This window comes from Trichosurus vulpecula, chromosome 5, assembly GCF_011100635.1.
Source record: "Trichosurus vulpecula isolate mTriVul1 chromosome 5, mTriVul1.pri, whole genome shotgun sequence".
Lineage (NCBI taxonomy): Eukaryota > Metazoa > Chordata > Mammalia > Diprotodontia > Phalangeridae > Trichosurus > Trichosurus vulpecula.
Genome location: NC_050577.1, coordinates 105,747,058 through 105,772,238, shown reverse-complemented (window position 1 = coordinate 105,772,238; position 25,181 = coordinate 105,747,058). Strand labels below are relative to the sequence as shown.

The 25,181-nt window shown below is 40.8% G+C and overlaps 1 protein-coding gene across 1 annotated transcript in view; it reads left to right on the top strand.

Annotated features, from left to right (window-relative positions):
* Window positions 1–6,667: 6,667 nt before the first annotated feature.
* Window positions 6,668–25,181, top strand: part of AGK (acylglycerol kinase) — a 99,286-nt gene continuing 80,772 nt past the window's right edge. Inside the window, exons 1-2 of the mRNA XM_036758483.1 lie at window positions 6,668–6,791; window positions 15,148–15,280. Of these exons, the coding sequence (XP_036614378.1) occupies window positions 15,180–15,280 (101 nt within the window). The 5' untranslated portion in view covers window positions 6,668–6,791; window positions 15,148–15,179. The remainder of the gene's footprint in view (window positions 6,792–15,147; window positions 15,281–25,181) is intronic.

Genomic DNA, 25,181 nt, shown 5'->3' with positions numbered 1-25,181 from the left:
ATAACCCAGAAAATTTCAGTCAGCTTTTATATGAGCAATGGACCACCCCCCCCACACACTTTGTAAATCTCAGCTGGAATAGAATCAGCACCAGGTGCTTTGCCACATGAAAGGAGCCTACTGGCATTCAAAACCTCTTCTTCCCAGTGGATAGAATACTGGGCCCGAAGTCAGGAAGACCTGAGTTCAAATTTGACCTCAGGCACTTACTAGCTATGTTATCCTGGGCAAGTCACTTCAATCCTGCTTGCCTCAGTTTCTTGTTCTGTAAAATGAGCTTGAGAAAGAAATGGCAAGCCACTTCAGTATCTTTGCCAAGAAACCCCAAATGGAGTCACAAACCCAACTGAAAATGACCAAAGACCGCAGTGGAGGGAGTGTTGGTGTGTAATTTTTTTTGTTTGCAGATGATGGTGCACTCAGTGTAGCCTCTAAAGCTGAGATGCAACAAAATATGGATCATTTCTCTGCTGCTTGTGCTAATTTTGGCCTAACAATGAACACCAAGAAAACACAGGTATTCCATCAGCCAGCGCCACACCACTCATACATGGACCCATTGGTTACAGTAAATGGAGAGGTTTTGAATGCTGTGGATAAGTTCACTTACCTTGGCAGTATGCTTTCTAAGGAAGCATACATTGATAATGAGGTTGACACACGCATTGCCAGAACTAGCTCAATGTTTGAGAGGCTCTGAAGGAAAGCGTGGGAGAGAAGAGGTATTAGACTGACTACTAAACTGAAGGGTTACAGACATGTGGTGCTGACCTCATTCATTGTTGTACGCGTGTGAAACTTGGATGGTCTACCAGCCTCGTGCCAGCAAACTGAATCACTTCCATCTGAATTGTCTCAGGAAGATTCTGAAGATCACCTGGCAGGATAAGGTACCAGACAATGAGGTCTTTACCTGAATTAAACTGCCAAGCATTCAAACTCTACTGCAGAGAGTGCAACTCCGATGGGCTGGCTACATTGTTCAAATGCCAAACATACATTTACCTAAAAGAATATTTTATGGAGAACTCACACAAGGCAAGTGCTCATATGGTGGTCAGAGGAAACGTGAGAAGGATATTCTCAAGGTCTCTCTTAAGAACTTTGGAATAGATTGTGCAACATGGGAGACATTGGCACAGGACTGCTAAGCATGGTATGCCCACATCAGAGAAGGGGCTATGCTCTATAAGAAAAGCAGAATTGAAGTAGCTCAAAAGAAAGGAGAGATGCACAAATTTAGAGAATCGTCCCCAAATTTCACATCGACTATTTGTGCATGATTTGTGTTAAAGCATTCTTAGCTCCTATGAGTCTGATCAGTCACAGCTGGATACATTGTAACTTGACTCTAACACAGTGATGGCATTTTGGTCCTCTTTGAGAACAAAGGACAATAACCAAGCCACCTAGCTGCCCATCTTACATATAATAATAATAGCTAGCATTTATATAGTAGAAGATTTTTTTAAAAGGCTAGCATTTATTAAGCACCTACTATATGCCAAGCACAAGAAACCCTGGGAAGCAAGTGCTATCATTATCCCCATGTTAGAGATGAAGAAACTGATTTTAAATGACTTGCCCAATGTCACACAGCTAGTCAGTGTTAGAAGTAGGATTTGAACTCAGGTCTTCCTGACTCTGGGCCCAGTGCTCTGTCTACTGTAGCACCTCTCTCTAAAAACTTTCCTTGGATTTTTTTTCTTATGAATATCTTAATATCTATAGTGTCATAAGGATAAGGATGAGTGTGGCATTCAGTTGCCTTTCATCCTTAATACATAGCCAATCCTTCTGCCATTTGGTCTGTATTATATGTATAACTGGGGCAGCCAGGTGGTGAAGAGGATAGAGTGGAGTCAGGTAGACCTGAGTTCAAATCTGGCCTTAGACATTAACTAGCTGTGTGACTCTGGGCAAGTTGCTTAACCCTGTTTGCCTCAGTTTCCTCATCTGTAAAATGAGCTGGAGAAGGGAAAGGCAAACCACTCCAGAATCTCTGCCAAGAAAACTCCAAATGGGGTCACAAAGAGTCAGACATGATTGAAACACCTGAACAGCAACAAAATATGTTTAACTCGGACAAATGTGGCATACAGACAACAAGCCAGGCCTGGAATGTGGTAGGAGCAGAAAGATGACATTTGGGAAACTGCAGATCTTTTAACGATCTCATACCGCTCACTGCCACAAAAGTCCTTTTTTAGGATCACAGATACAGAGCTGAAAGGGACTTCAGAGGCCATGCTATCCAAACCCCTCATTTTATAGATGTGGAAACAGGCCAGAGAGGGAAAAAAAAAAAGCAAATTGCCCAAAGTGACACAGAGAATGTCAGAAACAGGATTTGAACCTTTGACCTCAGACTGCAGAACTAGTGGTCTTTCTACTGTGCCAAGCTGTCTCCCTCTTTATGATCACTCATTTCGCCGGGTGATGTTATATGGATATATATCAGGGAACTTGGCAAATATGAGAATAATAAAGATGGGTTTTAGACTGGCTCATAGAAATCCTATATGTGAGGGTTACACTAAAAACTGGCATTTTCATATACTTTCAGGTTTGTAGCATGCTTTAATACATTGGTCATTTTAACTTCATGGCAGTCTTTGGACATAGGTACTATACCATTATTAGCGCTGTTTTACATATGAAGAAACTGAAGGTGGATCTTTGTACAATCCAATTTACAAGTAACAGCTAATATCAATTTAAGACAAAAGTGATTGGGTAAGAAGAGATCCTTCTACGTATCATTCTCCTTATTCAGTACACTCCAGTGGCTTCCTATTGCCTCTAGAGTGAAATCCAGTTATCTCTTCCATACCAAGGGGGTTAAAGATGAGGCGCCCCAAGATCTGGAAAATCCATGTAAAATCTTTTGGCCTTCCTTTCATACCAGAGAAAACATCTGAAGAGTTTCTTCTTCTTTTATGGGGTATTTACAGTACCTCATTGTAAAATTTGGGTTAAGTATTTTTCTGTGTCATCTGCTGGCCTTTGAGTGTCATCTTGGGCTCCCACAAAACTCCCCCCAAATTCTCATTTAACTTCTTATGCTGACCCTCAATATATTGAAACAGCAATGGGGAAAGTCGTACTGTGGAAGGGATAACTGTACATGTATAAACTCTTCTGTGGAGCTTTTAAAACACTTTGTCACCTTACTCCAACCTTCTGGATTTGTTGCATATTGCCCCCCCTCCCACACCCTGTGATCTAAAGCCTTCTGTTCTGTCCCTCACCAATGAGATTTCCCTCTCTTAACTCCCTGTCTTTGCAGCAGTCTTTCCTCGTGCCTAGAATGCACTCCTTTCTCGCCATAGAACTCCTTCAATTATCTCCTTCTATATGAATGAAGCCTTTACAGATGCCCTCAAGTGCTACTGCCTTCCCTCCTCAATATTTATTTATTCTCTTTATATCTATTCTATATATGCTTGTGCATGTTCTTGTTGTCTCCCTCATTAGAATGTGAACTTGTGAGTAGGAATTGTTTTATTTATTACATTTGTACTCACAGTGCCTGTCACATAGTAAGCAATTAATAAATGATTTTTTTGAGATAATAGGAATAACCTGACTCCAGTCTACATTTCCAGAATGATTACTATCAAGAAATTCTTTCTGCCAAGAGGAATGGGACCTCTTGGGAGAGCTGTACCCATTGTTAGGGGTCCAGTGACTATAGGTCAGAGATAGGAGGCCAAACTGAAAGCAAGGAAATGTATTTTCATGCAACAGAAGACTGTTCTTCCCGATAGCAGCTTCAGTTTCCTAGGATACAGAGTTAGTTTTTATAACTTTTCAGCCCCAGTTAAGATACACAGCCAACCAGTAGAATTTGGTAGCAATTTAGGATAAATAATGTCTTTCACAGGAGAGGGAAGGGTGGGGAAAAGGGGAATCAGCCAAAAGGGAAAAAATAGGGTTGTGGGAGAATATTTGCCCTGCAGTTTTCAGGATTTGTTATCAGAATGAGAAGATTATTTTCTGTTCAAGGGCAGGAGATGAAGGGAAGTGACTAAATACTTTTACAATTACAAAAACAAAACAGCAGAGTTAAGGGAAGCATTTTAGACAAGACAAAGGGGCAGATAAGTTATAATGCATGAAGCCATCCATTTTTATCATGTCCTTGTATAGTTGGTTATAGAGGAACTTCTCTTAACTCCAGCACCTTCCCTCATAATTATTTCTTATTTTTCCTGTATGCAGCTAACTTTGTATGTATTTATTTGTATGTTGTCTCCTCCATTAGATTGTAAGCTTCTTGAGGGTAGGGATCATCTTTGGCCTCTTTTTTGTATCCTCAGTGCTTAGCATAGTGCCTGGCATATAGTAGGTGCCTAATAAATGTTTACTGATTGACTTCTCCTTTGGTAATGATTGGAGACTTTTTTTCAATAATATTTTATTTTTTCCCCAATTACATGTACAATTTTTAACATTTTTAAAAAAGTTTTGAGTTCCAAAGTCTATCCTTCCCTCTCTCCACAAAGGCAGTAAGCAATCAAATGAAAGTTATGTATGTTCAATCATGTAAAATATATTTCTACATTAGTCATTTTGTGGAAGAACACTCAAAGAAGAGAGAGAGAGCGAGAGAGAGGAAGAGAAAAAATAGTATACTTCAGTCTATATTCAGATGCCATCAGTTTTTTCTCTGAAGGTAGATAGCATTTTTCATCATGAGTCCTTTGGAATTGTCTTGGATCATTGTATTGCTGAGAACAGCTAAGCATTCACAGTTGTTCATCATACAATGTTGCCATTACTATGTACAATGTTCTCCTGGTTCTGCTCACTTCACTCTGCATTAGTTCATGTAAGTCTTTCCTGGTTTTTCTAAAATCATCCTACTTGTCATTTCTTGTAGCAAAATAGTATTCCATCACAATCATATACAAATTGTTCAGCCATTCCCCAATTGATGGGCATCCCTTCAATTTCCAATTCTTTGCCACCACAAAAAGAGCTGCTATAAATACCCTTGTACAAATAGATCTTTTTCTCTCTTTCTCTTTTAAATGTCTTTGGGATACAGACCTAGTAGTGGTATTGCTAGGTCAAAGGGTATACACAGCTTTATAGCACTTTGGGCATAGTTCCAAACTGCTCACTGAATGCTTGGATCAGTTCACAAAGCCAACAGCCCATTATTGTCATTCGGGACTTTTAGATATTAAACTACAAGGTGGTTGGGGGATTAGTCCATCTAGATCTTATGAAATGATTGTGGTTTCTGTTTTATCCCCTCCGTACAGGTTATTCTTTATTCACTTCACTTTCTGGCCAAACTGGCCTTCCTGCTAATTCTTACAAAAGACATTCCATCTCAGATCTTGCTGTTTTTTTCAGATTCTTCACCTTCGCCTCTCAGAAGCCCAAGCTTCCTCTGAAGCTCAGCTAGAATGGCACCTCTTCCTAGAGGCTTTTGTTGTTCTCCCCAGCTTTCCCATGTCCTGAAATTACCATGTACATACACATAGGTAAGTATATGTGCATGTGTTGTTTTCCCTTATAGAAATTAACCTCCTTGAGGTACTGCTGAGTGTCTGGAACATGGTAGACACTTAACAAACGAATTTGATTTGTTGAACCTTCTTTACAACAAGACTGGTGAGTCCAGGTGTGGAAGGCAGGCAGGACTGTGTGTAGGAAAACCTGGGTTTCAATCCCACCTCAGACATACACCAGCTTTGTGACCTTGAGAGAGTCACTTAACCTTTCTGTGCCTCAGTTTTCTCATCCATAAAATGAGAGCGTTGGACTAAAGTCTCTTCCAGCTGAAAAGCAAGGGATCCTATGAACCATATGTCCATTGTGCTTTTGGGAAAATGGAAACACTGCTTGAATGACTTGCCCCAAACACAAATTCATGTGGATGGATGGATGGATTGGAGGAGAGAGAAGAGGGTGGGGAAGTGGGAGGAATGTGTGGGGAGGGAGAGAAAGGGGGAGAGTGAGGGAAAGGGAGGGAAGGAGAGGAGAGAGGAGGAGGAGGAAGGGAGGAGGGAACGAAGATAAAGAGGGAGGAAGAGGAAAAGAAATGGGGGAGAGAAGGGAAAGAGGGAGGGAGGAGGAAAAGGAGAGGAAGAGAAAGGGGGAGAGGAGAGAGGAGGAGGGGAAGAGGAAGAGAAATGGGGGGAATAGAGAAGGAAGGGGAGGAAAAGAAGGGGGAGACAGAGAAAAAGGGAGAGAGGGAGAGAAGGGGAGAGGGATAGAAAGGGGAGAGGGAGAGAAAGGGGGAAGAGGAGAGAGGAAGGGGAAGAGGAGAGAGGAAGGGGAAGAGGAGAGAGGAAGGGGAAGAGGAGAGAGGAAGGGGAAGAGGAATAGAAATGGGGGGAAGAGAGAGAAGAATGGGAGGAAAAGAATGGGGAAGTGGGAGAAAAAGGGGGAGAGGAGGGAGAAGGGGGAAGAGGAAGAGATGGGGAGAAAAAGGGAGAAGGAGGGAGCAGGAAAAGAAGGGGAGGAGAAGGAGAGAAAGGGGAGAGGGAGAGGAAGGGGAAGAGACCGACGGGAGGCTGTTCCCGACCCAGCCGCTAGGGGAGAGCGGGCGCGCTCCTGCTGGCATTATCGCCTCTCACAGCGGGGGCGGCGCGGGCTCCCGTGACTCGGGCGGGGCGCACCTGCAGCGCCGCGGAACCCGAGCGCAGGTGGCAGCGGTTTTCCGGCCCGAGGGGGAAGAACTTAAGTCCGCACACCGGAAGGGCGGCCCGGAGCGCAGAGCGTGGAGCGGGGAGCGAGGCCGGTAGAGGCGCTGCCGGGCGGCGGGGCAGGCGGTGAGTTGAGCGACCCGGGAGCCAGGGCGGGCTGGATGTGCGGCCGCCCGGATCCGCGGGCTGAGCGTGAAGTCCAGGTCCCGGTCCGAGTCCAGCTCCTCTGGGGCCTCGTCTGCCGGGGGGAATCCCAATCTTCCCCACTCTTCCCGGCTCCATCCGGCCGAGGCTCGGACACACTTGTTCGTCTGCGTTTCCATTCACATTTGGCTCCTTAAACCCTCCCGCGGTCAGACACACGTGTGGAAAGGACGAAAACCGAGGAGAGTGGGCCGATGACCGACCGCCGGCAGCAGACGTGTTTGCTCCTGTCCGCTGGCACGCTGCGTGCTTTATTTATTTTCTTCTTAACGCACGGCGGTCTATGCACATGTTTTATCCATTCTATTAGATTGTAAAGTACTAACGGACCAAGACTTAGACTTGATCTTGTGTCCCGGGGCCTTCCCGATTTTAACGAAACAATGAACGAATGAATGACGTTATCTTACGTTTGTGCATTCCATTCTATTTTCAAAGCACATCTACCTTTTTGATCCGCTCAACAACCCTGTGAGGCCGGCAGGATTGGTATTGTTCCCACTTTACAAATAAGGAAACTGAGGCTAGGGCCATACAGGAAACTGATCTTACTTAGTCTAGCGGTCCATCCGTTGCCACACTATCCAGTGACTCCTAGGACTGGGAGTCAGGGTATCAGGGTTTCTGGTCTGCCACTGACTTGATGCATCATCTTGAATAATTCACTTAACTCCCTTGGGTCTGTTTCCTCATCTGTTGTTATACAGGAATAAATCATATCTGCCCTGTTTACCTCTGGCCTTTAGGAGGCTATAAGGAGATGGTAGATATGAAAGGAAAGATAGGAAGTGGTTTGCAAACCAAAATTATTAGTCCCACTATTTAAAACTGAGGAATTCTGGGGTTAGGGTATAAGAATTCTATCAATACTTCTGTCTCCAGTATGCAGTACGTAAGGCAGATTGTTCAAAGGGAATGAAAGTTAACTGATAATCACCAGTTTCTTCTCTGCCTGTATTGTTTCTGCTCTAGGTTAATTCATCCAAATCAAAGATATTCCTAATGATTCAGACCGTTTTTTAGTTGATACCGTATTGATTCATAGCATTCACAGCATCTTCCTTTACTTGTCTTGGGTAGAATGGAGAAAACCTTGTGTCAGGAGCCAAGTAATTCTCTCTCTAGATATTTCAGCTACTACATTCAAAGCAAGGTGCTGGATTTAACCTGAGGGAATCTCAGCTAGTTTGAGGGACCTCAGGTACTGTGTAGTCCAGACCCTACACAAAAGGACTTATTCTATCATACCTGACAAGTGGTCATCTAACCTTTGCCATTCAAACAGATGTGGATCTGGTTGTTTTATTATCTAATTTATATCTCTCTAAAAGAATAGAATAAGATACTTTATCAAAAGCTTTCCTAAAATCTTGGCAAACTTTATCTATAGCACTTTCCTCATGTTCTAGTTCAGTAACTTGTCAGAAAAGGAAGTGAGGTTAGTTTGACATGATCTATTCTTGATGAAGCTGTGCTGACTCTTTGTAGCCACCGTTTCCCTTTCTAGATGTTTACCAGCCATCACTTTGGTTCATTCTAGAATTTTCCCAGGAATTGAAGTTAAGTTCACTTAGTTTACAGATTGTGTTAGCTTCCTTTTTTTTTTTAATTGTAGTATTTGCCCATTTCTAGTCTTATAATTTGTTTCCTCTTTTTCCATGATCTTTCAGATGTTACTGACCCTGCCAGCTCTTTTCTTACTCAAAGATATAATTCTTCTGGGTCAGGCAACTGAAAGATCTGAGTGTGTCCTAATACCCCTTTCTGATAGGAAGGAAAGTACAGAAACACCTTGATGTTTAGGTGGCTCAGTCTTGGAGCCTATCCCTAAATAAACTTTTCTTGAAGTCTGACCAAAGAATTAAGTATTCGGCTAGATCTGACTCAGTAGAGACAGAGCTGAATCTTGGGGCACTTCGCTAGGTTAAAGAAAGGCAACTCTTTTTGACTTCAGTTAGGAAATACTTGTCTTTCAGTCCAATCCATTCTTTTTTCCTAACTTGCTGTTTTTCAGCTCTCCCTTTCCTCAAACTACTACTCTTTGGTAAAGAAGTCAAAGTGTGAGAGTGGTTAAGGTAAAGACTACATTCGTTCCTGCTAAGCCTTCCTTATTAAATAATATTGAACCAGTGGTAACGAAAGGGAAGGGCTTCTTACTTTAGTCTGTGTTCTTGCATATATACAGTTTAGCCTACTTAAACTTCTCTGTAGACCTTAGGTTGTGGACATCTTTGAGGACTGTGGCATTACAAGACTCTTAAGCATCAAGGGATCTCTAGAAGAACATTTGTATTAAAAAGGTGAGGGTTTGTACCACGGAGCAGGTTGATGTTAAAAGTATGATACAGTTTTCTAGATGTAGTTCAACCTGTTTTCTTCGTCCTATTCCTTTCTGGGCTCCAGTTCATTATCTGTATGAAGTACCTGTCCCAAATACATGTACTAATACGCTACCTTGGTTAATGGCCTGGCCGTCTACCTAAATACCATAATCTAGACAAAAGGCATTTTTTTTTCTTTTTATTTTCCTTCCTGGATTGATAATGCTGATATCTTTTGAGTAGTCATGGATCATATTGAGGAGGCCTTGGCTTGCCACATTCAGTACTTTGTCATTCTGGAATGATACACCTGGAGAACATCTTCATATCTGGTCCTCATTTGGTCCCTTTGCAGGACATCCTCCACTTTACCTTTAGCAAGCATATTCTTTCTGATTTGTGCCTCATTGGACAGTGATCATCGGAGGGGCATTGGATAGTTATCTCTGTAGTTGCATTTATCATGGAATCTTATGTGATCCTATGGATAGGAGGTAGCTTATTTGAGGAAAGACTTTAAAAGTGCATTTTGACCCTCCCAAGTCTGGTGTTTCTTGTAACCAATAAATATTGGGCCTTGTAATTCTCTGCAGCTTTTAGTCAATTAGGGGATTGTAAAGATGAGGTCTGCTGTAGAAAACTTTTTTGTGAAAGGCAGTCTGTTCCCTTCCCCTGCTCCTCTCTCCTCTACCCCTTTCATCAAGGATACCCTGAAATGTGTTTAGATCATTCTCACAAAAACTTGTATAAAGATAAGAAAGTGAGCATGTGCATTGTAGTCGTTAATGTCTTATAGATTGCCTTTTGTGGACATTAATGTTGTTTTTGATATTTTTCCATTCTTTTGGTGCCTTTCCCTCCCTGAGGTATCTTATACAATGATGGCTAGTATCATAGAACTAGAGTTGGAAGGCACTTTGTAGGCCGTTCATTCCAGTCCCCTCTCTGTACAGATGAGGAAACTGATGTCCAGAGAAGTCAGTTGACTTACCAGGGCCACACAAGCAGTTAGTTGTAGAGCTGGGATTTGAACCCAGTAGCTCTGACTCCAAACCAACTGGAACCATTGATTTTTCGAGCCAGGTTTTCCCCAGTCAGTCCACTGAGCTGTTTCTAACGTAACTGTGCTCCCTCGAAATCCCTGAGCACCTCTGTATCTAGAAACTTCTGTATAGTTCTATCAGTCAACAAGTATTCATTAAGTACCCGATCTGAGCCAGACACTCCACTAGGTACTGAGGATACGAGAACAAATGAAACTCTTCTTGCTTGGCAGAAGTTGCTAGGTGGCGCAGTGGACAGAACACTGGGCCTGCGGTCAAGAAAACCTAAGTTCAGGTCTGGTCTCACACACTTATATGGGTTACCTTGCTGTACTCAACAGTAAAGATTATAATGGCACCTCTCTCTCTGGCTTGTTGTACAGATCAGATTAGATCATTTAAAAGAACTTGGTATAGTACCTGACACAGAGCAGATGCTTTAAAATGCTTGTTCCCCTCCCTTCAAGGAGCTTGCTTTTCTTTTTTTTTTCTTTTTTTACTTTTTAAAAAGTGTTTAATTGATGCCTTTTATTTTTACATCACAGTTATTTCTAGGTCTATACCACTGTCCCGCCCTCTCCCCTACTGAACCATTCTTTGTAACAAAGAAAAACTACCTGATAATCACTCTGACATTCTCCTTTTGTACATCTGCCCCTCACTTCTGACAAAGGGAGACTACTATGTTCCCTTATCTGTTCTCTAGCACCATTTCTTTTTTGTTTTCTCAGTCTCTCAGAGCTCAGGTTCCTTGTTGCGATTTTTCTCCTTTCTATCATAACAGGAATTATTACTTTTCTATACCAGTTTACTTTTGCTTAGTTTTACTTAGTTTCCAGTTTTTTGTTGTTACCACGAAGAGTCCTGCCGAAATGATTTCGTTTTCATCTTTGAACTTCTTGGGGTATACATCTAGTAGAGGGATTTATTGGGTCAAAAGGTATAAACAGTGATGTCACATTTGCTTAATTCCAAATGGACAGCCAAAATGGATGGATGGATCATTCAGCTCTACCCACAGTGTGTGAGTATTCCTTTCTTCCCAGAACTCCTTCAGCACTATCCTCATTTTGTTTTCTTGGTCAGTTTTGAGGGTGACAGGTAAAGATGCAGAGTTGTTTTAATTTGCATTTCTCTTATTATTATTGATTTGGAGCAAGTTTCCAAATGGCAATTAATGTAATTTATAACTTGCAGTTCTTTCAAAAACTGTTCCTGTCTTTTGACCACTTATCTTTGAGGAATGACTCTTGGTTATTCCTTTTTTGTATCCTTGAGTGTCAAGATAGTGCTGGAAACATAACTGATATTTCATAAATTCTTCCTGTTGATTCAGTTCAGCAAATGTTTATGAAAATAATTCCAATATTAAACTATAAAGAGAGGAAAACTATCAGGGCCAAATATTGACCCTTTGAAGCTAGGTGTGAAAGTACTATTATTCTTGCTGAAATTGGAAGTTGAATCTTATTTCAAGACTGTTCTCGTCCCTCCATTTAGGAAACTGGTGGAGTTTGATAGTCTTGTCTATGGAGTCCCAAATCTCACGCTTGTGTGTACTTGGATTCATCAGGTGTGATCTTTCTCAGTTTACCCACACAGAGCAAAATGAGTGTGAGAAACCAGAGACTCCAGCCAATAGCTGCTGCAATCCAACCATCTTCATCCATTCCATGCTTACAGCACTGGGTAGCCCTAGAGCAGAAATCTACATTACAGCAATGTGCTATCAATGCCGAGTCTGACACAGGAGAAGGAACTGATGAAGAGTTGTGTGTTTCTGCTAAGCAAGTTGTGTAGAAGGACACAGACAGGAGAACGAGGCTGATAGGAACGTATATCACAGAGGAAAGCTGCTTCATGGTGGAGATGGGAGGCACCTGTCCAGACTGCCCTAGTACTGCTTGTCCTCTGGAAACCTTGAAAATGACTCTCAAGGAGCTTGCTTTTCAGACTGGAAACTTCCAGTTTCCTAATCAATTGGTAGCTCTCTGCTTATCACTTTAGTTGCAGGAAAACAATCTGGCCTGCCTGAGTGAGATTCCTCTGATGCTTATAAATACGCAAGTTACCCTGAAGCATAGAGTGAGGATACCAAGGAATTTGAGATCATCATGAACTTCTTCCTCTTGCCATTCCTTGAAGTCCATTGTAACCAAGGTTCCCTGATGAAACCTTGGCTGTTTCCCAGTCTTGCCCTTCCCTGTCCCATGTTGGAGGTATCAAGCCTGGCTCTGATGTGGGGAAGTCATTGTGTTGCTCTAGTTAGGACTTCTCAGTCCTGGCCCCAAGGAAGGAAGGATGTCACTGAGCTGCTTTTGGGGGTTGATTTACCTTCATTCAGATAATTGCTCAAGTATATTTTATTTGTTGACCCCACCTCTCCTTCCATCTTATGTGAGCCTAGGTAAGCCATGTGCCCTTCTCTTAAAGATGCTGAATGAAAAAGTATGGCTGGTTTTTCTAATTCTTCCATGAAGCCTCTTATTCCTAGCAACAAGCTCTGAATGCTTTTATGATTCTGGTTCCCATGAACAAATTTTCTTTGTGTTTGCTTAGACTAGTTTGCCCCCTCTTTCTAGCTTTGTCTTCTTAAGTGCTATACTTCCTTGTATAGCACAGAAGGGCCTGGGGTAGTGGGGTTTCAATATCCACTGTCAGTCATTCTAAAAATGCATGATTATAAAATACATTTGTTACATTTTTCACCTAGTTGTCCTCCTGTTAGCATCTATTGGCTGCTTTTGTGGGGGTGGGGTGTTGAAGGCTTCACACCAAAATCTGTTGGATTGTTTTTGCCCTGGTGTTTTTCACTGTTTTGAAGGTAATTCTGCTTATGCTTCAGGTCCAGTATAGGACTAAGAATATGAGTAGAAAGGACCATTAATTGGCAGGAGACAATCCCCCTGCCCCCAAAGGCCATTTTCTTAGTTGACTATACACATGCACAAAGTGTAATCTGATACAAGGAGGCAGACTCATCCTCATCGTTTCAGTGAGATTTGGTGGGATGAAATTCATGATTGGGAAATGGCCCTAATAAGAAAAAGAGAAAATATTGAAGTAGTTTGTTTAAGAAGATACACGAGAAAATTCAGGAACTGGGAGGGAAGTTATTACAGGGAACATTTGCATGAGAATCAGTGGAGGAAGGAACAAGTAATTTTTTTGTGAGTACACTCTAGACCAGGGGTGGGGAACCTGCAGCCTCGAGGCTATATGTGGCCCTCTAGGTCCTCAAGTGCGGCCCTTTGACTGAATCCAAACTTCACAGAACAAATCCCCTTAATAAAAGGATTTGTTCTGTAAAACTTGGACTCAGTCAAAAGGCTGCAGGCAATGACCTAGAAGGCCACTTGTGGCCTCAAGGCCGTAGGTTCCCCACCCATACTCTAGACCCATTTGTACAGAAGGAGGAGATAGAATTTGGGAATCTTGGGAATCCTATCTTGGAGGCATGATATAGGGCTGGGGAACTTTACGTATCAGGATATCTGCTGGAGTGCCCTGGCAAAAGCAGACTGCTTAATAAAATTCTTAGTTCACTGATAATTTGGTGTTTCAGAAGGTAGAAGAAAATACTTTAAATCCTTTAATGAGGCATCCTGTCCAGATGGAGGAGTCTTGTAATCAGCTTGTTCTTGTTCTTTATTCTGGTCAAACCACATGTGGAGTATTGAGTTTGTTCTGGGCGCGACATTTTAATAAAGGACGTTGAAAGGTAGGGAGTGTCCAGAGTGACAGGATTGTCGACCATATAAAGATCATATGAATGAACTAGAAACACTTAGCTTGGCCAACAAGTCAAGTCAACGAGCATTCATAAAGTGCTTACTTCACTGTGCCCAGTGAAGAAAATTGGAGGTGGTGGAGATGTGACAACTGCTTTCAAACATCTGAGAAAAAAAAATCTTGCAAAGAGGCATTAGACTTGTTTTTCCACAAAGTATATACCCATCAATTCAGGACTGGCTAAACCAGTTGCAGTATATAATATCACAGTGCTGTAAGGAGTGATAAATGTGATGAATACAGAGAAGCATGAAAAGACTTACATGAACTAAAAATAAGTTTCTTTTTTAAAAAAGCCTCTTTGTTTTTCTCTGCTTCAGAGAGCGGCACTTGAAGAAATGGGTGGAGGTTGCATCTGCAACTCTAGTAACTCTTGATGCTAGGAAAAGACTTCTAATAATTAGAGTTGTTCAGAGAAGAACGGGTTGCCTCAGAAGGTGGTATCTTCTGAGGGAGGCTGGATGAATGATTGTTAGTGGTGTGGTAGAGAAGAAAGGCTAAACTAAATGACTGCTGATAACTGTTAAAACCAAGTCTTATGCTGAGATTCCTCAATTATCTGAGGGGGAGGGGAAGGGAACGGGAACGGAGTTTTTAGTTAGAGTAATGGTGCTCAGAACTATCCTTTAGGAAGATTATAAGTGTTACGTTGTGAAGGTTGGGTTGGGGAAGGGATAGAAGTAGCAGGACCAGTTAGGAGAAAGTTACAGTTGTCTAGGAAAGAAGAGATAAATGCTTAAAGCCAAGGAGATTGCAGAAGAGATGAGAGGATCAATACAAGAGATATCATGGAAGAAGTTTTGATCAGACTTGACAGCTGATTGGATGTGGGCATGCTCTTGAGGAAAGAATTAAAAATTGAGTGTGGGTGACTGGAGAATGGTCATGCTTTAAACAGAAATAGAGAAGTTAGGGGAAGGTGCAGGTTTAGAGAAGATTGATTTCTGAATATGTTGAATGGGCCATCTAGGTGGAGATCTATATTAAGCAAAAATAAGAGAGGAAAAATAAGGAGAGGATTAAAAAGTGGAAAAACAAAACAAGTTTGAAGTAGGAGAAAGAATATGAATATTCTATGATTACCCTGGAGATTTTATGCTAATGTCCACTCTTCCCTTCCAGGTTCTGGTAAACTAGTTGGTCTACTAGACAAGATGACTCAATTTGTCAAAACCTTCCGGAACCATTGGAAGAAAACTACATTTGGTGCCTGTCTGCTGACCTGGGGAGGACATTGGCTGTATGGAAAACACTGGTGATTATCTGATTTTCTTTTTCAGGAAAAATAAAAAAGTGGCTGTAGGGGAGAGCTGGTATAATGAAACTAATTAAAACCTTGTACACTTTCTGTTCTAAATTTGAGTTCTTTTTTTAAACTCTTTTTGTAACCAGAAGTTATAGGAAGCTAAGTAGAACTGTCAATTAGTAAGTCATTATCTGTAGGTTAAAGAACAGAAGGTGAAGAAGGGCTGTTTTCTGCATTCTAAGTGGGGAAAATAGAATAATTTCCTATGATTGGGAGGAATCTAGGCTTAAGGATTTTTGTACTGCTTTCTAGGGTCCCTGCCCTCTTCCTAACCTGTTATCGCTTCTGCTTTTCCACTCACAAGAAGCTTATATCTCCTAACCCCTATTTTTCTGCTCCTATAGAACCTCTCATCATTCAGCCCCTCCCAGTCCATTAGCCTTCTAATGACAGTTGATTCCCTTGCAGCCTTGACTCCCTGGTCACTTAATGTGCTTTACTGCTGCCCTTATTCTACCCTACCTTGGTGCATCCCTCCCTAACCTTGTTTGCCCCCATATACTGCTATTTCCTGCCTTCTTTTTGTGTGGTATGATGCTGATGGAGAAAGATGCAAATCTCTCCCACTTAAATTCTATAGCCCTTTGTGCTGCTCATCAGTCCTTTTTATTGGTTCCCTGGCATAATCTGCTCAGTAGCTATTCCAGATTCTCTCTACTGTGTTCATTTTCCCTACGCAGAATCATAGACTCGTGAGGTCTTAGCGATCATCTGGTCCAACTTGTCCTTGAACAGGAATCATCTGTGCCTTCTGTGACAAGTGGTCTTCAGTGTTGTAGACTTCACTGGCTCTTGAGGCAACAGGCCAGATTGTTAATGACAGTTTTTCTTTACATTGAGCCCAAGTCTCCATCTTTACAATTCCTTCCCACTTTGCTAATTCTGCTTTCTGAGGCCAAGAGAACAAGTCTAAATCCTCTTCACCTGACTACCCTTACAATATTTAAAGACAGATGCTTTCCTCTGATGCTTCTCTTCTCCAGGCTAAACATCAACTGATTCTTGGACAGCTTGGTCTCCAATGCCTTCACTGTCATAGCTGCCCTCGTATGACACTCCAGTTCGTCAGTATCCTTCTTAAAATGTGGCACCCAGAACTAACCATAGTATTCCATGTAGGATCTGACCAGGACAGAGTACAAAGGGACTTCCAACCTCTCTCCCAGGGCTACTGTATCTTTATAATTTAATACCGAGGTTGTGTTAGCTTTTTTGCCTCCACTATCATATACCAATTCATATTGAGCTTCAAGTCCACCAAAAGCCCCTCCTTCATTCTTAGCACATCCTACTGCTTCCACCTTCATTCAATAAACATTTATTGAGCACTTGTTTAGAAATATGAAATTATAGACTTAGAATTGGAACAGCCCTTGGTGTTGTCTTCAGCATCTCCAAGTAGGTTCATAGGATTTAGAACCTCAAGGGAGCATAGAAGGGATGTAGTTTAAACCTTCATTTTTGCAAACGAGGGTGCCAAGGTCCATAGAGGTCAAGGGACTTGACCAAGGTCATAGATAGCGTAAGCAATACAGCCTAGATTTGTGCCCAAATTATTGGGAAGTTTTTTCTTAGGATGAACCAAAACCTGAGCTCCTGTAGCTTCTCAGTGTCTTTAGTTCTTCCCTCTCATATGGTATGGCTTTGAATCCCCTCACCATTCTGTTTACCAGTGTCTGCTGTGCTCCAGCTTGTCAGTGTCCTAAAGTGATGCCTGAAATGGAGGCAATTCGTATGAATGCCCTTCTCGTAGAGTTTAGTCATGAAAGGGAGAACTAGGGTAGAGATAGCAGGATGAGATGAAGTAAGGGTTTTTTAGATTGCCTCTGAAGTCCCAGCTATAGATCTAGAATCCAGCAATGCTTAAGTTTAGGGTACTTGTCATACTCTGCCCGTTGGGCCCCCTCCCAGAATTGCACGGTGGCAAGAATGCTGAATCTTTAATTAGGGGACTTGGGTTTGAATCCTAGCTCTGCTGCTTGTTACTTTGTGACCTTGGAGAAGCTTTTTGGCTTTTCTGGGCCTCGGTTCTTCATCTGTGAAGTGAGAGAGGTGGACTAGATATCCTCCCAGATACTTCCTGCCCTAAATCTATGACTATGACTCTCAACTATTGCAAATTCTGAAGTGGCATGCTCACTCGTACCACCGGTTAACCAGCCAGTTTTAGGAGGGTTCTCTGCCATGGGGAGTGCCACAAAGGTACGTGGGACATGTACCTTCTAGGAGCCTCTAGTATTTTAGGAGGAAGGAAATACTATATACAGTATGCTATATATAGTAATAACTTAAATACAAGGCATTTTATATCAAGTATCTTACAGTTAAGTGCTAGGAATAAGTGGTGTTAGGGAAAATGAGGACTTCCAAGTATAGAGATTGTACTTCTGATTAGGATGATCAGAGAAGGCTTCATGGAATTGAGCTTTGAAAAATGATTATGATTTCAGTGAGTGGGAAAGGAGAAAGTAGGAAGGTAATTCCAGCTAGAGGGAACAATATAACTGAATGCATGAAGCCTATTCCAGGGATGCCAAGCAGCCTGTCTGCTTTGACAAAAACAGAGTTTGTGTTGGGGAGTAGTGGGAAAGAGTTCTTTTTAAATTTTGTATTTGTTATACGGCTTTTTTTTCTGGAGATTTGTAAATTATTTCAATTAGTATTTTATTTTCTGTGTTCAGAAGTTCTTGGCAATCCTCTTCTATTTTTTCCTACAGTGTTTTTGTCCTGTCATGGTCTGCGGGAAGACCTATGATTCTTAAGTTGTCTTTAAACATCCTGTCTTTGAGATCTGTGTGTTTTGAAGTTTTTTTGCATAGTGAGCATGTTTTCTTTTCATTTTATTATTTTTTGCTTCTCTTCTATATAGTCTTTCATTTCTGTGTATTTATATTCCCAATCTGTTCTCTCTTTTGTTTCTTTGGTGAGACTTGCCATAGCAGATTCCAGTTTTTTTATTCTGCCCATTATTTTTGCTGTTCAGGCCGTATATTCTGCTCATAATTCTCATTTCTCACTTAAGCCACTCTTTAAACCACTTAAAACTTTTAAGCCACAGCATGTTGTAGTTCCATGTTCTCTTCACATTCTACAAGGTCTTTTGTCTCATCAAGTGTTGGATCATTTTCCTTGAACAGTATTTATTCATAGATGCCTGAACTTTTTTGCTGGATCTGGAGGTCAAATGGTTTCCCTGTTGATTTATTCTCTTATGAGTTTTCTTATTCCTGAGATCTTTCATAATTTCAATCACTCCAATTTTCCCCTAGTCACTTTCTGACCCTGTCCCTTCTGATGATTTCTGTGGGAGCTGGATCTTAAAGCATCTCACCCTGGGAAATTCACCATTCCTCCACCTAGATCTCTGCCCCAAGTGATATTTGAGTGGTCACAAGTGGCCCCAGCTGGATGCTTTGCTCTTGCCTCTGGCTTAATGGAGCCCTTGCACCCTCCACATGGTACCCTTCCCTGGTGTCCTGTCCTGCTCCCTCCGTTCATTAGTTCTCTGATCAGAAAAGGCTTCATGGAATTGGGCCTTGAAAAATGAATAGGATTTCAGTAGGTGGAAATGGCAGAGGTGTGGGTTTTAGGGGAGAAGAAAGGTGGAAGGTAATTCTGACTAGAGAGAATAGTGTAATTGGCCAAAATTGAGTGACCAAGATTATGGCCACTGAAACCAGGGCAAACTTCTGTAGCCTGGAGTCAGGGTCTTTATGGCACTGGAAGGAAGGAGGGGATACATGTGTGTAGGGGTGGCTTTTGTTGTAAACCTGTGGCAGATCCTTGGGTGTGCTAATGCTTCCTCACAGCTGGTAGCGTGGAAGGTAGGAGAAGGGTGTTAAGTAAACTCAGGGTCAGTGAGCGTCAGTTCATGAGTTTTGGGTTTTGTTTTGTTTTTAAACCTTCTTTTGGATTCTAGGTGTCCTAGACAATAGAGCAACTGAATGTTACATATTTAGTGCATGATTTCCATTTTGGAGAGGTTTGAGGTAACCTGGGGAATCAGAAAATGTGTAGTTCTTTATCTTGTTGATCACATGACCTGGAAGTGTACATTTTGTATTTGTTATAAAGTATGACTTAAGTTGATGTTATTTTGCTAAATAAAGTTTTCAGTTCTTTAGATGATCTTTGATCTCAGTGATGTGGGTAGTTCCTCCAATGATTCAAGTTTCTATAGATATTTTTTTTTTTTGTGCTAAGTTTTGGTTTGGAAAAGCGTTCTAATCACCATCTTCAATTCCTTAAACTACTCAGTGTGTGTAACCATGGTCCAATTGCCATCTGGCAGTCCTACTAGAATTACAAGGGCAATTCTTTTTTTTTTAAGCTTTTATTTAGTATTTTATTTTCCCCCAGTTACATTTTAAAACAGTTTTTAGCATTAGTCTTTAAAACTTTGAGTTCCAAATTCTCTCTTCCTTCCTCCCCTCCCCACCCCCCAGTTGAGAAAGCAAGCAATTTGATATAGGTTATATATAGATATAGATAGATGTATACTCATGCAAAACATAACCATAACAGTCACGTTGTGAAAGAAAACATAAACAAGAAAAAAACTCAAGAAAAATAAAGTTCAAAAAGTACGCTTCAGTCTGTATTTCTCTGGAGATGGGTAGCATTTTTCATCAAAAGTCCTTCAGAGTTGTCTTGGATCGTTGTATTGCCAAGAAGAGCTAAGTCATTCACAGCTGATCGTTTTACACTAGTGCAGTTACTGTGTACAAAATACATTCCACTTTGCATCAGCCCATGCAAATCTTTCCAGGTTTTTCTGGGAGCATCCTGCTCATCATTTCTTAGAATACAATAATTTTCCATCATAATCATAGACCATAACTTGTTCAGCCGTTCCTCAATTTATGAGCATCGCACAAGGGCAGTTCTTGAAGGCAGCCGCAAATCAGCCTAACAGATGATAGCTTTGACGGGTTTTTTATTCATACTGTTTGAAAATGAATGAAGTTAAAGAAACTTGTTAAAATATTAGGTGGTGAAAGAAGTAGGTGACTAGAAGCCTTCAATACATGGCTTCAACTGAGTTGTCATTGCATTGGGACTAGTAGTTGCCCAAAGTAAAGATGGCACCATTTAACCAAAGAATATGTAGGTGTATATTATAACTCTTCGCATATACCAATGGTTTTGTTTCTCGTTATTTTCCTTTTCATTGCCAGTTACAGAAATGTGTTTGAAATAGCCATATATTTTTATGTGGCATAAAATGGTATGCAGCATACCATTTTAAGTGACAATATCTTAATTTAATTAGTAATTTTCTTTCTTTCATGTCAGTCATGTCGTTGGTTTTCTCTGAGTATTTTGTGTGATGTTTTAAGAAAAATGAGTTCCAAATTAATTTCACATTTGCCATATGAAAATAGTGGATATTTCCTTTCATTAGCATACTGTTTCTTGCAGCATATACATATAAAAGATATAATGAAGCCATGGTAATGATCCTATGTGATTGGTCTGAGTATTTGAATTGGGCCCTGGCATATGGACCCTTAGTGAGTAGTAGATTCTCTAAAGTGGTAGCAGGATTCCTCTGAAGAGCATATTATTTTCTTACTTGAAAGGGGCAGCCTCTGCCTTGCGGACTACATGCCTGACTGCTCAACCGCTTGGTGAGCATAAAGACATACTACATGAATTGTAGTTCTGAAACAAAACTATCCAAGATCAAAACAGGATTAAAAGAGACCAGGCATAGCAAAACTATACAGATTCAATTTGTAATTAATTCCCAGACCAGATCTTGTAGAACATAGTCTACAAGGTATCCTTGTAGGAGTTCCCTTTTTCTTCTTTCCACAATAAGTTGTTTTGGTATCTTAAAGAAGATACATAACTACTGCAAAATAATTTTTTGTGTAATTAGCTTACTTATATAGAAAAGAAATAAATATTTGCAAGATTATTATCAGAGAAATTTGATACAAAGATTTTTTTTTTCCCAATTAACCACTTCCATCATCCTGGATGCATTTACATTGTCAGTGCAGAAGCTTTTTGATTTTGAGTTGCCTCTTTTTCGATAGACACAATATTATGTTCCTTCACTTAATCTTTTTCTTTTTCCTTAAGGTGGCCTGGTTCCCACTGGCATTCGTCTCCTTGCCCTTGATCTCTTCTTCTCATTTGATGCTTCCACTTCCTCTCCTCCCTGCAGATAGTCCTGGTCTTTAGTTTTTAAATTTTAATTTTTAGCACCCTTTTTCAAAAGATTTCTCTTATTTTCTTCATCATCTCTCTTCTCTTTCTGTTTACCGTAGACTCTCATTCTCTGATTCACGGCCCCTCTAATTATCTGGCCTCTCTTTTCTCCGTGTTCTTCATGCAATTCAAGGTGTCCGTTCCAGGCTCTCTCTCCTAGGTGCTTTCTGCCACTGCTTTGTAGGCCTTACTCCATGGATTCCCCTTTTCCATTGTGCTTTACTTCCAGAACAGTGCCAATTATTGCAGGTGTCAGAGAGGACACTGCTCTGTGGCGGAGCGCCTCTCCCACTATGCCCCTGATTATGCATCCCACCATTGATCTATTCTCCCTTTTGTTGCCTCCCCTACCCCACCCCCACACACATTTGCCTAGAAATCTCCATGTGTCTGTGCTCTCCACTCCAGGTGTAGTGCTCTCCATTCCAGGTAACCTTATTTTCCTGTCACTCACTTCCAGACTCCTTTCCCTCCAGGGACTAGATCCCAGCCTCTTCCCTCACTGGCTAATTCTTTGTTTGCAAACCTAGGTCTCTGCCCCAAGTGACTTTTGGGTGGTCAGAACTAGCTCAAACTTAGTGCAGTGCTCCTTCCCTGAGGCTTGGTAGGATTATTCATAGCCCCTCATGCATGGCTTCCAATTCCATTCCCTCTGTTCCTCACTTCTTTGGCCCAGTACCTGTAGTTCAGAGTCTATTTTCCCAGATACTAGCAGTTTAGAGCTTTGCAGCTCTGGTGCTTCTGGGTTGCAAATTTGAGCAGGCTTTTGCTCCTGAAGGGCTCTGGCCAAGCTGGCTATTGAAGGCTGAGTAAACTTCTGCAGCCTGGAGCCAGGGTTTCCATAGCACTGGAAAGAGGGAGAAGGTATCAGGGTGGGGGGAGAGGGTTTCGATTTAAGTCCCTGTCATGTCCATGGGTCTGCTAGTACAGCCTCACCGCTGGCAGTGTGGGAGGTGGGGGAAGGATGCTGAATGAGCTCAGTCAGTGAATGTCAGTTCTTGATTTGGGTTGTGGTTTTTTTTTTTAATCTTTTTTTTTTTTAATTCTGGGTGTTCTATTCCATTGAAACAATTGAAGTTGATTTATCTTTGGTGCTTAATTTCTCTTTTGGAGAGGTTTCAGCGGTAAAGAGAATCATCTATTTCCATTTAGTCTCTCTTTTCTGATTAGAACTTTTTTCCCCTGGTTCCTCCATAGTTTTCTCATATGATAGTTTATAGACATCCTAGAGTTATAGTTGTGCTCCTGGATAATACCCAGTTGATCAATTTCCTTTGCAGACGTGGTAGCAGAATGAATATGGCGCACTAGTGTGGTTCCATCTTGTATCATACACAGTAGAACAATTAGCTGCTTTATTCTATATGCTATATGTGCAACCTAAAATTGCATGAACTTTTGTAACAGCTGTCTCACGAAGTTCTCTTCTGTGATACTTGTGGATCAAACCCAGGTCTTTTTCCATGAACTTACGTCAAAGAATTATAGCCATCTGGCACTTTGATTAATTTATTTGAACCCCTGGTAGGGCTTTCTTTTTATCCTAACAAAACATCATTTTATTGGTTTTGGACTGTAATTCTAAGTCGCTCTATAGTCTTAAATCTTGATCCTCTCATCTGGAGTAGTGCTGCTACTACCTTATTTTTATGTCCTATTTTGAATTGCAGATAATAATACTCAGATTATTAATTTTGCAGGATTGCTAAGATTCACAGTGAGATAGCTTAATGCTTTATGAAACCTAGGCATCATATAAATGTGAATTATTATTACTGTGATATGATATGTAAAGAGCACTCATCCAGGAGTCATAAGACCTAAGTCCACCGGTGGTACTCACTAGCTGTGTAATCCGGGCTTAACAAGTTAAATGACTATTCTTATCCTTTGACTTTATTAATTGGGGAATGGCACTTATTCTTATAAATTTGACTCAATTCCCCACATATCTTAGAAGTAAGACCTTAATTTTTCCCCCCAGTTACATGTAAAGATAGCTGAACATTCATTTTTATGGGATTTATGAGTTCCACATTTTTCTCTCTCCCTCCATCCTCCCCAAGACAGCAAGCACTCTGATATAGATTTACTTTGATCTGAATTCAGACTCCATAGTTCTGTCTCTGGATATGGATAGCATTTTCTATCATAAGTCTTAGGATTGTCTTGGATCATTGTATTGCTGAGAACAGCTAAGTCTATAATAGTTGATCATTGCAGAATGTTGCTGTTACTGTGTACAGTGTTCTCCTGGTTCTGCTCAAGAAATAAGACCTTTCTCAGAGAAACTTGCTGCAAATATTTTTCCCCAGTTTCTTGCTTTTTTTTTCTCATTAGCTGCATTGATTTTATTTATGCAAATACATTTTAGTTTACTATAATCAAAGTTAACCATTTTACTTTGAACTTCTCTGTCTCTTCTTTGGTCATAAACTCTTCCCCATCCACATATCTGACTTATATTTTCTTCCCTACTTCACTGTACCCAGCTATGAATGTGTGTATATTCTTCCTTCCTTTAACCATTTCAGATGAACATGAGGCTCCTGTCATCTGTTCCCCCACCAGTTGCCCCCTCTGTGTTATATAAACTCCTTTTTATGCCCCCTGTTTATGTGATACGATTTTTCCCTTATTCCTCTCCCTTTCCTCTTATCCCAGTACATTCCTTTTCCCTACCCATTCCATTCTTCTCTTGAGATCATCCCAACACAAGAGAATCATACCTAGGTCCTTTGTCTGATTAGACCCTCTCTGTGTAACACTTGGTGAAGAAAAAGTTCTGAGGAGCTACACATACCTCCCCATTTAAGAATGTAAACATTTTAACATTATTTAGTGCCTTGTGATTTCTCATCCTTGTTTGTCTTTTTAAATTTCTCTTGACTCTTGTGTTTATATGTAATATTTTCTACCCAGCTCTGATGTTTTCATCAGGAATGCATTTCAAGCATTTCTCTAATTCAAAGTCAATTTTTTCCCCTTGTGGGATTATACTCAGTTTTAATGGGTAGATTATTCCTGGTTATAAGCTCAGATATTTTGCATTCTGGAATATCATATTCCAAGCTCTCCATTCCTTTATATTGGTGGCCACTAAATCTTGTTCAAGCCTGATTTTGTCTCCTTGATATTTTAATTATTTCTTTGTCTGCTTGAAATATTTTTTCCTTGACCTGAGAGCTTTGCATTTTGGCTATAATATTCTTGAGACTTTTCATTTTGGGGTTTCTTTTAGGAGGTGATTTTTAAATTCTTTCAATTTCTACTTTGCCCTCTGGTTCTAAAGTAACTAGACAGTTTTGATTTATGATTTCTTGGAATAATATGTCTAGGTTTTTTTTTTCCTTGGTTTTTGGGTAGTCCTAAATTATCTTTCTTCAGTATGTTTTCCAGATCAGTTGTTTTTCCTATAAGATATTTCACCTTTTCTTCTATTTTTTTTACCAGTCTTTTGGCTTATTTTATTATTTCTTGATGTTTCATGGAGTCATTAGCTTCTATTTGGCCAATTCTAATTACTTTTTTTTAATAACATTTTTCTAAACTGTTAAGCTTTTTCTAAACTGTTACTATTCTTTTCTTAAACCCTTAAGGTAGGTGTTCCCCATGGTTTGTCCTTGGTTCT